The 15,206-nt window shown below is 41.7% G+C and overlaps 1 protein-coding gene across 1 annotated transcript in view; it reads right to left on the bottom strand.

Moving 5' to 3' along the window:
- adgra1b (adhesion G protein-coupled receptor A1b) overlaps positions 1-15,206 on the bottom strand; it is a gene marked incomplete at its 5' end in the record, with an annotated part of 227,687 nt that overhangs the window by 172,900 nt on the left and 39,581 nt on the right. The window contains one exon of the mRNA XM_084075590.1: positions 1,890-1,961. Within this exon, the coding sequence (XP_083931716.1) occupies positions 1,890-1,961 (72 nt within the window). The remainder of the gene's footprint in view (positions 1-1,889; positions 1,962-15,206) is intronic.

The following is a 15,206-nucleotide window of genomic DNA, read 5'->3' on the forward strand; positions in this document are numbered from 1 at the left end:
CAATTTATAACGCAAAATCAATGTTAATTTAACTCTGAGAGTGTACAAATGGAACCAAAGTTCCATTTGTACACTCTCAGAGTTACAGACCCATAAGGGTCCATATTTGGTTCCTAACTATCCATCATTTACCCCCTGGAACTCCCTCAAGGACCCCTGGGGGTCCCCGGACCCCACTTTGAGAACCAACGCGTACATGTGCGGCAAATGTGGAGGGTTTTCTCCAATGCGAGTGGCTGCCGAGTAGTGCCGCCGTCCCGTACCGTGGCAGCGTGCCCTTAGCGCTCTGTAATTAAAGAGCCGGCTTTGCTGCTGGAGCAGCTGGGGGAAAATAAGCAGAGCACTGGAGTAATCACCGGTTGGGGAGCACTTAAATTAGCACTCGGCTGCTCCCAGAGCCTGGCAACACGCGCCCTGAATCAGCCCCGCCGCTAGAACTTGCCGGCTGGATGGCTGGCTGGATGGCTGGATGGCTGGCCCCGGCCGGCTGCATCTCCTCCACCACCACCACCCCCCCCCCCCACCCCGCTATCAGGGTGCAATCATAGTCTCTCACTCTGCAGGGCACCACACACATCTCAAGACTCTCAAAATGCTGCGTATACGCATCCGAAAAAAGTCAATGTAAAGCTTTGCCACATGCTGCTCGATTAACCACAGTTTCAAAGCCAAGTCAAGATTTTTGTGCATCTTCCAAGATCAACTCTCTATTTGCACGTGTGTGCATTAAAGTGTGTGCACGTGTGTGCGTTATGCGCACGTGTGTGCATTATGTGCATGTGTGTGCATCATGAAAGTGAGCTACTTCTGTCTTCGGGGAGGTAAACGATTATAGGAACCTTCTGCCGATAGACCCTTTTTTCACAAACATGGTGGACATACTTCCACTTTGTAGGGTATAGTTGTTGTTTTTTATCACCATTACCAGCAGTGCTTGTCACCTCCAATTCTGTCTGCAATCACTTATTCTGACACACGCGTGTATTTCTGTTCCTGTTCTCAGACGACTGCTTGACTATAAAATGTAATTTGCTCGAGGGTAGACCGGAGGAATTATTGTTAGAACTGTCTAGCCGGTTAGAATTTTTGATCAAAATACGTTCATAGTCGTTATCTGACAACAGGAAGTGAAAGATATGCCACTGTATTGAAACAAACCTACGGGCGGCCGTAGTTTAGAGACTTAGACCGCTGAGTCTCTAAACTGTCATCGGTCTGCCTCCTGGCAGTGGTGTAAAGTAACTAAGTACATGCGCTCAAGTACTGCCCTTTTTGAGGTCATTTTACTTTAGTGGAGTATTTCCAATTTTCAGAACTTTTACTTCTACTCCACTACATCTCAGAGGCAAATATTGTACTTTTACTCTACTACTATTTGAAAACTCACTAGTCACTAGTTACTTTGCAATCATCAATTATTACATTATAAAACATACATTAACCACTTTAGCCCTATTTGAAAATAGACAATCTACAAGCTCTGTGACCTTGTAGATCTGCTATTTTCAAACATTTTAGTACTTTTACTTTTGGTACTTTAAGTACATTTTGATACCAACACTTTTGTACTTTTACTCAAGTACATTTTTAATTCCGGACTTTTACTTGTAACAGAGTATTTCAATATTGCAGTATTGACACTTTAAAACACTTTAAACTAAAAGTAGAGTACTTTTTCTACCACTGCCTCCTGGCCCGCCTATAGCAATACGTGTCGAGGTGTCCCTGAGCACGACGCGTAACCCCTAAAATCTGTACCCTATACCAAGTTGAACGGGAAGTAGGGTGACCATGTTTGTGAAAAAAAGGTCTATTTAGCTAAGTGTGGCTTTAACATCCTTACATAATGTCCGCGAGAAGGCCATTACCACACACTGCATAATACTCACAGTCTCCTCAGCGCCAGCAGACCACGGAAAGCCCCGGGCTCCACTGTACTTATCAAATTATTCTTCAGATCCCTGGAGGAGATGGAGAGAGAGAAACAGACCATGATAGAGAGAAAGAGAGAGAGAGACGGTAAAAGAGGAAAGTGAGAAAGAAAGATAGAGAGGGAAAGAAAGAAAAAGGGAGAGCAGTCATTCATAAGTATCTATACTGTATACATCCTCTTTCTTTAATGTTTTTTTTCACTGAATTCACTGAAGCGGTCACTAAGCTGACGATGAAACCGGAGATGCAAACACAGGCGTACGGTACAAGGAAATGGGATTCATTCAAAATGTGTACGAAGGCCTTTCTATCATCGACAGACTGCAGTACAGTTGAGTTGACGGGGCAGAAGGAATAAAATAGTTTCCCCCCCATGTTTCAAGCCAATAGAGCGAGGTTTTAAGGAAGCAAATAGCTGTAGTGGAATTTCCCACTAAGTAAGTTGGTAATGATTTATGTGCCAATTTACAGTATACTTTATACCCTTTTTTTGTCCGTGCTCACATCTCGTTAAGGGGGAAACGCAGCGATTGTAATTCAGCAGAGAGAATAACACACAGACATAACATCCTCAGGAGGAACACCTGCTAGCTGGACAGCACAGTCCGTTTCCTGCATGCCAAGACACCACATCTAGCCAAGAGGCAAACACAATTTTTTTTTCACCAGGCAATCTCTGGCCCCAAACCCCGCTACACACACACGCGCACAGGTGCACACAGATGCACACACACACACACACACACATGTTTGTATTACTATATCTCTGAGGACATCAACATTTTAGGAAGCCGAATTTATGGTTGCTTTATGATTTTTTGGGGGCATTTTTAACCACAAGTCTAAAGCCGGAAAATAGCCGATCTACAAGCTCACAACGCGTCGCAGCGCGACGCGTTGTGAGCTTGTAGATCGGCTATTTTGACATCGCCGCACGACTAAGTATGAAATAGAGAAAAATCTACAACCCCGACCTCTAAACCTAACCTCTAAATGTCTAATCCTAAACTCAACCTGAATCTTGTTCTAATTGTAAATGTATCTCTAGAAATCATTACAAACATAAAAAAAACATTTTCTGGTGAGGACCAGGACAATGGTCCTCACAAGTATAGTAATACAAACACACACACGTGCGCGTGCACACACACTCGCACACGCGCGCTAGCTACTAAAAATGGATCTCAGAAAAATCTCATCTCTGGTTTTCTCTGCAGGCCAAAGAAAACTTCCTCAGATTGTGTCCCCGGTTTCCTTTAAACTCGGGCCTGTCGGGGGGTGTGATGAGAATCAGAAGGAGCGCATAGCACTGGATCCGTCCAAAAACGTGAAACAGCAACAATACAGTTACAAACTGGAGAACCATGTGTTCTCCGGGCTACGCAGTCGCTCGCGCGGGCCAAACCAGGGCCAGCCAAAAGAAACAATATGAGACCAATAGGACTATCAGCACCGTAGCCTTTTATTCCCCCAAAGTGAGCATTAAAGAAATACTAGAGCTCTTTTTATTTGCAAAGAGGGACTTCTTTGGTGTTGAAAATGATCTCTTTTAAGCTCAACTGAGAAGAAGCCAAATAATTCCCATGGGATAAACAGTCCAAAACTTATGAATGTAGGAACTTGCGATCACAGAATAAATCCAATAAAAAGATTTTACTGTGCATGCAATATTTCCTCTTGAGAGCATCAACTATTTATTTCATGGCGTTTATATCTACAGAAAGACACGACACTGGTTGTTTCACTGTAACTGCGGCTAATTTGGTCGATGTTATAAGCATTAGTTACACACGGGAGATGAGCCGTCATTACAGGCAGATAAATGACTGCTGTCCATGTTTAATGGTCTGTGTCTTGTGTTAAATAGTTTGACCCCACAGTTAAAACATACTTTGTCAGCGTTTGAACTCCACAACGCACCCCTTTCACCTCGGTCAGGGGTTCTCAACCTGCGGGCCAGGGCCCACCGGTGTGACCACGAGGATGTTGCAAGTGGGTCCACAAATAAAAACACTAAGATTTTTAATAAAGAATAGTAATAATGTAAACAAAAAAAAACATTTTAGCTTTAAAACCTTTAAAAATTGTTTTCATTGTGATAACGATGAATAGTAACTTAAAGGGATATTTCACTTTTATTTTTTTTAATGGGTCGTTTGGTCGTCTACTGACTATTGGTATTCATAACCAAGGACAGGTGTTTTTGATGAATCTAACATGTTAAAAATGGAGTTTGAAGTTATAATGGGTTTGTATTGGAGGGGGGGCCTGTCTGATAAAATGAATATCAAATATCTAAATACTGAATCAAGCAACTTAAAAACTATCTGGGGGGCTCACATAAGCCTGAGTAGACGATAAAATGACATGAAAGGGAAATATTCCTTTAAAGTATAATATGTTGGTTCTATTGATCCAAGCCGGAATACAATGGATTGTTAAAATAAACCTCTGAAAATGTGTAGTATAAATGTATGTATACATTTTAATTTAAGTGTTTACCACTTAAACGCTATACTTCATTGAGTCGCCCTGGGTCTTTACTAGGACCCCATCTTTTTTTTCCCCTCTACACTAAATCTCTTAGCCCGCTTCATTCACATTTCCGCTCACACATTCACTTGCACACAGCCGCTAGAATACAGACAGAGGTCTACACAGCGCTGGCGCTGGGTGGCCGTGGTCCAGAACAAATGGCACGGTAAGTTTTCACATTCTTGGCCCTTTCCTTCATCTGTTCCTTGAAAGAATGTCCCCTCAGTGTTTAAGGTTCAAACCTCAACACCTGGACTCACAGACCAGACTGGACTATATTCCGCTGACTTCCACCATCGGTATCACTAATAGGACTTCCCTCAGATTTCCTTTTGCAATCCTTCATTCACGCAGGAACGTGACTCGGCGCCTCAGAAGGCCGGCCGGCCGGAGGTGGTGGTCGTTTTGACTGAATTGACTGACTGACCTTGCAGTCTCACGCGGCTCGGAATGCGTTCTTCCTCTTCGTCTCCTATACTCTCGTCCAATGTTAAGTCTTTGATCATGTACAGTACAGTGTAGGCTACTATGAAAGAGTAGAGTAGGTGGATGTCAAATGGTCCTCCGTCTCGCCCGCAGCACCTTCCCTTTCATCCTGAACCGTCGAGCCGCTCTACGAAAGTGTTGCTGGCTCTGGAGCCTCTGGATTTAGCTTAAAGCCATACTGAACTTTAGAAGAACCTTGGGTTGAACCGCCTAGGCATGATGTAACTGCGAGCAATCTTGATCATCTTTTATTTGTGGCTTCTGTGCTCTGTGTGGTCAAGACAAATGTTAAGTAGCAAATTCCATCCAAATCATGATTTAAGCACATAAATGCAAGCAAAGCAGATTCTGCCAATAATATATTTATATACAGTATAAGACCTGGTGTGTAATTTCGGGACAGTGAAATTGCTGCATTGATGTTACACTTGACAGAAATTCTCTAGTGCAACCAAAATTAATGGGTCACCAATGCAATGTCGGTTTGACACGAGCGATGACAGATTGACAGTGCCTCCAGTGGGCAAAATAGAGAAAAATAGAACATACAGTACCAGGACCCCTTTAATTATACATTGGCACAATCTGCTTCTAATTAAACACTACATCAGCTCAACCTCTAATTAGATCACACCTACAGTATGTGACTGAAAAACACGCTAATTAGTTGAATCAGTTGTAGTGTTTGGTTGTAATGAACACTTGCAATGCCTTACACCCTTAATGATTGGACAAAATTGATTCAGTTGGAATAACACACAACCGCACCCCTCCCAACAGTACAGGCCTATTTGAATGGTCTCTAACTTATTCTATACATTTTGGCTTAGTCCATTGGTATTGTATGGTGGATTTGGAATTGGACATACTCAAGTAAAGTACAAATACCTCAAAATTGTACTTAAGTACAGTACTTAATGTAAATGTACTTAGTTACTTTACACCACTGCCCACACAATGTCAAGAAATGTGCTCCAAATGCAGAGACAAAAAACAATATACAAACCAAAGCGGAAACATTCTCTCAAGAGAATCCTATATAAAAATGTTAGTTTGATAAATAGAATAGTCGTTTCTTATTTATTTGGTTGGACCACAGGAGCCAGCCTTATAAACGCTAACGTCTCTGACTGAGTCCCTCACTGCCTGATGAAGTTACAGCGTATGAAAGCCAGCTGGCCAAACAACAAATCAGCCCAATGTCAGAGCAACCGTTCCTCCAGGCTCTTACTTTCCATGAATTAAAAGAAAGTGATTCGGAACCCTTTAAGGTGCAGCTGGAATTGTGTTGTGATCACTTTTGCATTGATTCTGTATTTGCAAGTGGTAACCATTAATTTGTTCAAACTATTTTGTAGGCTATACGGCATGTTTCAAATCTTTGTGTCTTGTGGTCTTTTGCATACTTGCATTCAACTGGTTTAAAATAAACAAAAGAAATAGGTGAACATTTCATGTCGAATACGTTTTACGTTGAGATGGACAGGTGCTCAAACTGCATTTTAAATGATGCCTACTGTACAGTTCTGGTAATGCGCCCAGACTCTGGCCCATGGCACATATTCAGACAGATTAATCCTATACACGCTAACATCTTGCCTCCCCTTATGTTGGCATTCCTCTGAATCAGAATTCAGACAGGTGGTATTTGCCCCATGGAAGAATGCAGTAACTGACTGACCGACTAGGCAATCACAGCAACTTATTTGAAAGGCAGTTTAGCATGCCTCTCTGTGATTACCCTATGACTGCAGTCTACAGTAACTGACTCTATCCTGGTGTTATCCCAGCCATGTTCCACCCATGTGCTGCTCAAATATAGGATAAAACCAACTGCAAGCAATGTACAACCATTATTTAACTCATGATGTACAGAAAGGCAGGATGGAGGTTCACCAGAATGTCTTCCTGTTTCCTGAGAGGCATGTCAAACACGCACGGCGCACACACACACACACACACACACGCACACACACACACACGCACGCACGCACGCACGCACACACGCACACGTACACCCACACGTACACGTACACGCACCCAGCACACACACGGCACAGATATACTCAAAAGACACATACAAACAAATGACAGTTTGCTTCAGTACCTTGGGCAGACGCATGGCCCTAGTATCCAGGCCACTGTAGGTACAGCTGGAGAACCTCAAACGAGATAAATGTTTAAACAATAACCATTTTCCTCTCTCCCCGGGTCCCGTGTGTTTGAAGAACGTGAGGGAGAGTGGAGCATAAACTCCACCATTTGTGGTTCATGTTTGAAAAGCTACTGAAGTGGCTCCCAATTAATTCCCCCGTGCTGTATATCTTCCACCGCTGAAGTTCTCCCGGGCCGTGTGACCCGGACTATGTCAGAGCGTTCACCATATGACACTAATGGCTGGATTCATCTTCAGGGTTTGGCTGCTCATGCCTGATTTATATACTTGCACCAAAAATAGGCGATCTACAAGCTCACAAAGCATCGTAGCGTGACCCATTGTGAGATTGTAGCAATTAAGTATAAATGATTTAAGTATAAAAGGTTTAGTTTAGAGCGTGCGGGTGCGCACGCACACGCACTCAGTGGTGGAAAAAGTACTACAATGTTATCAATACTGCAATATAGAAATACTCTGTTACAAGTGAAAGTCCGGAATTCAAAATGTACTTGAGTAAAAGAACAAAAGTATTGGCATCAAAATTTACTGAAAGTACCAAAAGTAAAAGTACTCATTGTGCAGAATGTCCCATTTCAAGTTTTCAAATGTATAAAAATCGTTTGAAAATACCCGATCTACAAGCTCACAATGCATCGCAACAAATTGTGAGCTTGTAGATCGGCTATTTTCAAATGGCCGAAATGTAGGGCTGAAGTGGTTAATGTACGTTGTGTTATAATAATCAGAATCTACAAAGTAGTTAGTAAATAAAGTTTACAAATAAATGTAGTGGAGTGCAATATTTGGATCCGAGCTGTAGTGGATAAGTAAAAGTATTGGAAATTACTTTCCACCACTGCGCTCGCACACACACACACACACACACACACACACACACACACACACACACACACAAGGGGACATTGACTGGACCACACACGCTCCAGGCACAGCCCCACAGACAGAAAGCAGCATTTGATCATAAATCTCACTCAACAAACTGCTGATGTTGTTATCAAAGTACAGCATTCAACACAACGCCGCCTTCCACGTGAAGCACATGAGCAAACAAAGGCTGAAAGAAAAACAGAGCAGTTGCTCGAGGTCCAAACTGCAACGTGACCCGCACTGAAACAAGAGATTCATATAAATGCCTTTAACCACTTTAAAGGGATAGTCCACCCCAACTTTTTTTTCTTTTTCTATCGATTAGTCACCCCATGGAGACTTGAATCCATAGATATGTTTTTGTTTTCGTCGCATTCCTAAGCCAATAATGTGATGACCAGCGGACCGGTAGGCAGCGGTTCCGGTAGGAGCCACAAAGGAGACTCTTTGTGTCTCCTACCGGAACCGCTGCCGGTCATCAAATTATTGGCTTAGGAATGCGACAAAATACCAAAAAATATCCATGAATTCAAGTCTCCATAGGGTGACTAATATATAGACAAAAGGTCATTTTGGGGGTGAACTATCTCTTTGCGACATGTTATTTTTGCCGACGCTATAGTGTTCAAGTGGTTAAACTTTATTTGTGTTGAATGTTAAACATCTTGGTTGATGATGACATATTTATTCATATGTACAGAAATGACATGAGATGATGACATGTACTAGCACTTTGAGATTTGGTTCAAATATAAAGTGCGTTACATATAAAATGTATTATTATGTACTGTACATTCTTGTGTTGTATGACTTCTACAAAAAAAAATCCATTGCTGTTCCATGTGATGGTGGATGGATGCACTGTATGCCCCGTAAACAAGAGGAATCTTGTTGTTTTGTGGACGGCAGCCAAGTCCCACAGTGTGTCAGAGGACGAATATCCAGGTCAGAGCAGTGAGAGCGAGCCACACACACACACACACACACACACACACACACACACACACACACACACGTTTGTATTACTATACTTGTGAGGACATCAACATTTTAGGAAGCCAATTTTATGATTGATTTCTGATTTCTTTGGGGCATTTTTAACCGCAAGTCTAAAGCCGGAAAATAGCAGATCTACAAGCTCACAACGTGTCGCGCTGCGAGACGTTGTGAGCTTGTAGATCTGCTATTTTCCAGTGTTTGACATCGCCGTACAACCAAGTATGAAATAGGGGAAAATCTAACCCCAAGCCCCTAAACCTAACCTCTAAAAGGTCTCATCCTAAACCTAACCTCAACCTGAATCTTTTTCTAATTGTAAACCTATCCCTAAAAATCCTTTTTCAACCATAAAATAACAATTTCTCTTGTGAGGACCAAGAAAATGATCTATTTCTCATATTCGACTATACTTATGGGGACGTTTGGTCCTCACAAGTATAGTAATACAAACACACACACACACACACACACACACACACACAGACACACACACACACACACAGTGAGGGGGAGGGAGGGAGAGAGAGACAGAGAGAGGAGGAAGAGAGAAAGAAAGGATAGGACAGGACAGTGGACCGTGCCCACCGAGTAGAATGCAACAAGAGAGCAAGAATTACAGAGACAATCGCTGCAAAGACAGAGAGACAAACTAGGGCAGAGAGAGAGAGAGAGAGAGAGAGAGAGAGAGAGAGACAGGCAGACGAAGAGACACAGATACAGAGGGATGGGGAGGTAGATCAAGACAGACATGAACAAAGATAGAGAGAGAGAGAGAGAGAGAGAGAGAGAGAGAGAGAGATAGAGAGAGAGAGAGAGAGTGAGATAGTGAAGGAAGAGAAGAGACTAATGAGTAGATAGAGCAGTCTGAGATGGTGAGAAAAGGCCAGAGTGTGACAGACTGGGAATCAACTCTCTGCTCTCTCCCCTTCCTCACGGTGTCACATGACCACAATCCATCTTATCACTGTTTAGCACCCGATCCTCCCTTTACCCTCTGATCTCTGCCTATACACAACACTGGTGTATGAAGCCTGCTTTATACTTAGTTGCAGTGGTGGAAAAAGTGCTCTTTTTTTACTTAAGTAAAAGTATCAATACTGCAATGTAGAAATACTCCGTTACAAGTAAAAGTCCGGAATTAAAAATGTACTTGAGTAAAAAGTACAAAAGTATTGGTATCAAAATGTACTTAAAGTACCAAAAGTAAAAGTACTAAAAGGTTTGAAAATAGCCGATTACAAGCTCACAACGCGTCGCGATGTGACGCGTTGTGAGCTTGTAGATCTGCTATTGTCAAATAGCCTCTGTATACAATAGGGCTGAAGTGGTTAATGTACAGTATGTTTTATAATATAATTGATAATTGCAAAGTAACTAAAGTTTTCAAATTATTGTAAGGGAGTAAAAGTACAATATTTGCCTCTGAGATGCAGTGGAGTAGAAGTAAAAGTATTGAAAATTGGAAATACTCCAGTAAAGTAAAAAATACCTAAAAATTGTTCTTAAGTACAGTACTGACTACATGTACTTAGTTACTTTACACCACTGCTTAGATGTGCACCGGTGTCGCTTATTGGAAATAGCCGGTCTACAAGCTCACAACGCGCCGCAGAGCCACGCGACACAGTGCACAGCGATGTAGAAATCAAGCCTTTTAGACAAGCTTGTTATAGGCACTGCACACATATTGACAAGTAGTCCTGTTGATGGTCTGGATACATGAATATTTATGGCTCAATTTGTGCTCGCTTTGAGGGAATGTCACAAATGGGACCAAATGCTCATTATGAAGGATAACCACCTACTGTTGGATTGTAGAATAAATACGCTTTGAAATCTCATTCGGGGGGGTGTCGTCGTTAGACGGCACGGTCCAATTAATCCATTAAGACCGGGAACGCATCTGTGTCATTTTAACATTTCTTTGGCTATTCAAAAATAGCAGATCTACAAGCTAATGCCGTGCTATGAGCTTGTAGATCTGCTATTTTTTAAGAAAATAAATTGTGAAAATGTGTGCAAATCTTTGAATATATATTTTTTTAAAGCGAACATTTGTAACTCAAATCTTTGGAACAAAATATTTTACAAATGTTCGCTTTAAAAAAAATATATATATTCCAAGATTTGCACACATTTTCACTTTTTTTCCCCAGATCTACAAGCTCATGTATATCTGCTATTTTTGATTAGCCAAAGAAATCTTAAAATGACACAGATGCGTTCCCGGTCTTAAAGGATTAAACAGCAATGTGTGTATGCATTGTGACAGACAGGCTCGTAGCTATGGCGCTGCCAAGGCATTAGAAAGGAAAGGCCTTCACTTTGTAGAGACTTGCGTTATAAAAGGCGTCGGCGAGCTTCTGCGGGATCAGTGGTTATATGAATTAACAAGCAAGATGTACTGCATAATCAGATAGCAGACTGGAAATGGTCAACAAACTGGCAAATGTAAAGAGAGACGGGTTGATATTTCTGTTTATAAATATTTAGGGCATGCTTAGAAATCAGTTTAAATCATCTAGTGCTTTTTAAAGAGTGGAGTGTCTCCACGCCAACTCCGGCCTCCACAATCTGTTTCCCTTCTGGTGGCGGCGATTAGGCCTTTCTGAAGAATACTGCTGGAGTGCAATTTATACCTGGCAGCTTGATGAGCGATGTTTAGAACGCTTTAGAGGTTTTTTAAACTTGTGGAGGAACGCAAAGGAGGGAGAGAAGAAGATGACACTTATTTACCAATGCAACTTGACTGGAATGTTCATTTTGTTGACTAAGAGACTAAGATTTTGATATTTAGTCGACTAAGACTAGACTAAACAATTTCAGAAGACTAAAATAGGACTAAAACTAAATGGTGTGTTATTTAAAAAAAAAGACATTTGCTATCAAAATTAACACTGCTTGACTGGAATGTTCAAAAACAGTTGTAGTATCTGGATACACACAGTCTCACTCTCACACACACACACACACACACACACACACACACACACACACACACACACACACACACACACACACACACACACACACACACACACACACACAAATATGGAGGTACAAGGCTTCTGCCCGACAGAGACGATATACAAGCCCTAGTTCAGAACCACTGCTCTTTGCTCCATGCAAATCACTCCTGTCAGAGAACACAAAAGGTCAAGGAGATTCTTCTGAGAGATTCCTTTGATATTATTATTAGGATTTTATTTCATTTTATTGAAATAAGACAAGAGAACATCTTCCAGTTAAAATGTATCTCCAACAATCAATCACTGGCTATAATAGATAATGGTGAACATTCCTGTTGAATTGTTGTAACTATAATTTTTCCACCGTTCCACCAGCGGCTACTTGAAGTAGTTATCATGTTGCTTGTTAAAAAAGTGGTGCTCAAACTGGGAAAAAAAAGAATAGTTAAAAATGTTCGCTTTAAAACGATATATATTCAAAGATTTGCACACATTTTCACGACTTTTCAAAAACAGCAGATGTACAAGCTTGTAGCGTGGCACTCGGTGCCGCGCTATGAGCTTGTAGATCTGCTATTTTTTAATAGCCAAAGTGTAAAATAATGTTTTTTAGCTGAAATAAAAAAGTGACACAGATGCGTTCCCACTGAACTGTATCATTTTCCACCATTCCACCAGCGGCGGCTACTTGAAGAAGTAGTTATCTCTCTCTTTCTTTTTTTGGGAGTCAATGAAAAGCACACTTGATGAATAGCCTTGAGCACCAGAGCCCTGACATCAGAGCAGCACTAAAGGGAAAAAACGCAGAGGAGGTCTTTGTCTCCTTCGTCTCTCCCATCTCACTCAGTAAATCAGCCACGATCATGTTGCTCACACGGAGAGGCTTGATTTATACCCGAGAACTGATTTATATGGCTGCAAATATTGATTATTTTCTCACCAATTATTCTATTGATTACTTTTTTACGTTTAATAGAATAACCGAGAAGCACGTGGCTCACCTGGCAGGTACCATTAATCCATTAAGAACGGGATCATTTTTTAGATTTCTTTGGGCTATTCAAAAATAGCAGATCTACAAGCTCATGGCGCGGCACCGAGTGCCGCGCCATGAGCTTGTAGATCTGCTATTTTTGTGCCGCGCCATGAGCTTGTAGATCTGCTATTTTTGAAAAATCGTGAAAATGTGCGCAAATCTTTGAATATGTATTTTTCAAAGCGAACATTCTTTACTCAAATCTTTGCTTCTGGGGGGTCCCTGGAACAACACATTTTGAGATGGGGGTCCGTGGCCAAATACATATAATTTTGGGGGTCCTTGACATGAAAAAAGTTTGAGGACCACTGATATAGCAACATGATTTTTCCCAAAAAACTGTTAGGATTTAGAAGATCATTTGTAGAATCCCCAGAAGCAAAGATTTGAGTGAAAAATGTTCGCTTTAAAAAACATATATTCAAAGATTTTCACACATTTTCACGATTTTCCCCAAAATTGCAGATCTCCAAGCTCATAGCGCAGCACTCGGTGCTGCGCTATGAGCTTGTATATCTGCTATTTTTGAATAGCCAAAGAAATCTAAAATGACACAGACGCGTTCCCGGTCTTAACTCAATTCCTGCCAATCACTCGAAGATTTGTTAACTCAAAACTTAAAAATTCTGTATCTCGGCTCCTGAGTACTTTTTAAATTTCAATGAAAAATCTCTGGCAGACAACAGCAAAAAATCTGAAATAACTCTGGCAGGTGAAGTGTTAATGGATTAAATACCAGCTGAAATGAAAAACATGTTTTTCACAGTTTTCGAGCATACAGTATCCGTGGCAGAGCAAGCTGAGTGGGCGCAAAGCACGGAGCAGAGAGGGCAGATATGTTGAATTGAGCAGGGAGCGCGTTTTCAGAAAGGTTGGAGCAGAACCTCGGAAAACAAGGACCACCGCCGTCTGCTCCAAGCCACTCCGGTGCCCAATCTCATGGTCAGACACACACAGTCAGATCATCAACACTGCAACAGGAGGGAACGACGTATAATGCCCCCATTCTCGTAAGGATCCCACACTTCATTCTGAACTGCTGATTGCTGTCATTCAAATCTGTAATCCACAGTCTGGTTATTAATTCCTTGTGTCAGTTATGTTCATATCACCAGTCAATCAAAGGGTATGATTTAAAATGCAAGGGTCGGGTTTTGGCTGCCTTGGTTTGCAAGGCCCTTTTGAGAGAGAGAGAGAGAGAGAGAGAGAGAGAGAGAGAGAGGGGGGGGGGGGGGGTTGATTAGCCGTCAGGATTTATTATTGTCTTATAATTCACTGCCAAGGACGTAATTGATTGTTTTTTTTTGGTGGGGGGGCTGTGAATGATCCAAGCACCACTGAAGAAGAGTACACCCAGAAATCATGTGAACACAAAGAAAAAGCTTCATGCCTTCATTCATGTTAAAGGATTCACAAAAGTCACATTATCTCTGATTTCTGTTGTTTTTTCAAAGTGTTTTTCTGTTGTTTTTTCAAAGTGTTTTTCTGTTGTTTTTTCAAAGTGTTTTTCAAAAAACATGCCACATTCAAACGGCCATAGCTCTGGGATGGGGGATTGCGGCCGGACAATTTTTTCCTTCCCGATTCTACCGGACCCCGGTATTTGCAGAAAAATACACTGCTTTTTTTCTCTGCTGCTGAGCGGATGGACAAATCAAGGTGAGCGACGGAGAGGGTCACAGCCAGTGGAACAGCGGGGAATTTCCATGAACGGATAGCGGATCGTGAAAACAGCATCCTGAGCGCAGAGATATGATTAATAATAGATGGAATGTGTATTTTTATGTCAAAAAGTCTCTAAAAGTTCAATCTTTACTGGACACTAAGGGCTACTGCTCTGTTCTGAATCTAATTCAGGATGACGGCCGGACGGTGAATAACAAATGTTCTCGTTTTAAACTTACACTAAAGTACACTAAAATATGTATATGAATAAATAGGCTGCTATGCAGTAACATAAATGTGCTTCGGCACTGCCTCAGTGTGTGGATGCTGACACAAAGCAGTGCCATTGCATTTCGATCCCATAGCCGAGAATGTGATTGGCTGACACACAACCAGCCTCTGTTTTACTAACTCAGAAAATTTCACAAATTTCACAAAAAAAGACATTGCAGCTGGACTCCTTGTGAAGCCAACCCGGGTTTGAATCCAACTGGAGGCCCTTTGCTGCATGTCCTCTCTCCTGCCATTTCCTGTCTCT

This window comes from Gymnoscopelus microlampas (assembly GCF_963454915.1).
Source record: "Gymnoscopelus microlampas genome assembly, chromosome: 13".
NCBI classification, from domain to species: Eukaryota; Metazoa; Chordata; class Actinopteri; order Myctophiformes; family Myctophidae; genus Gymnoscopelus; species Gymnoscopelus microlampas.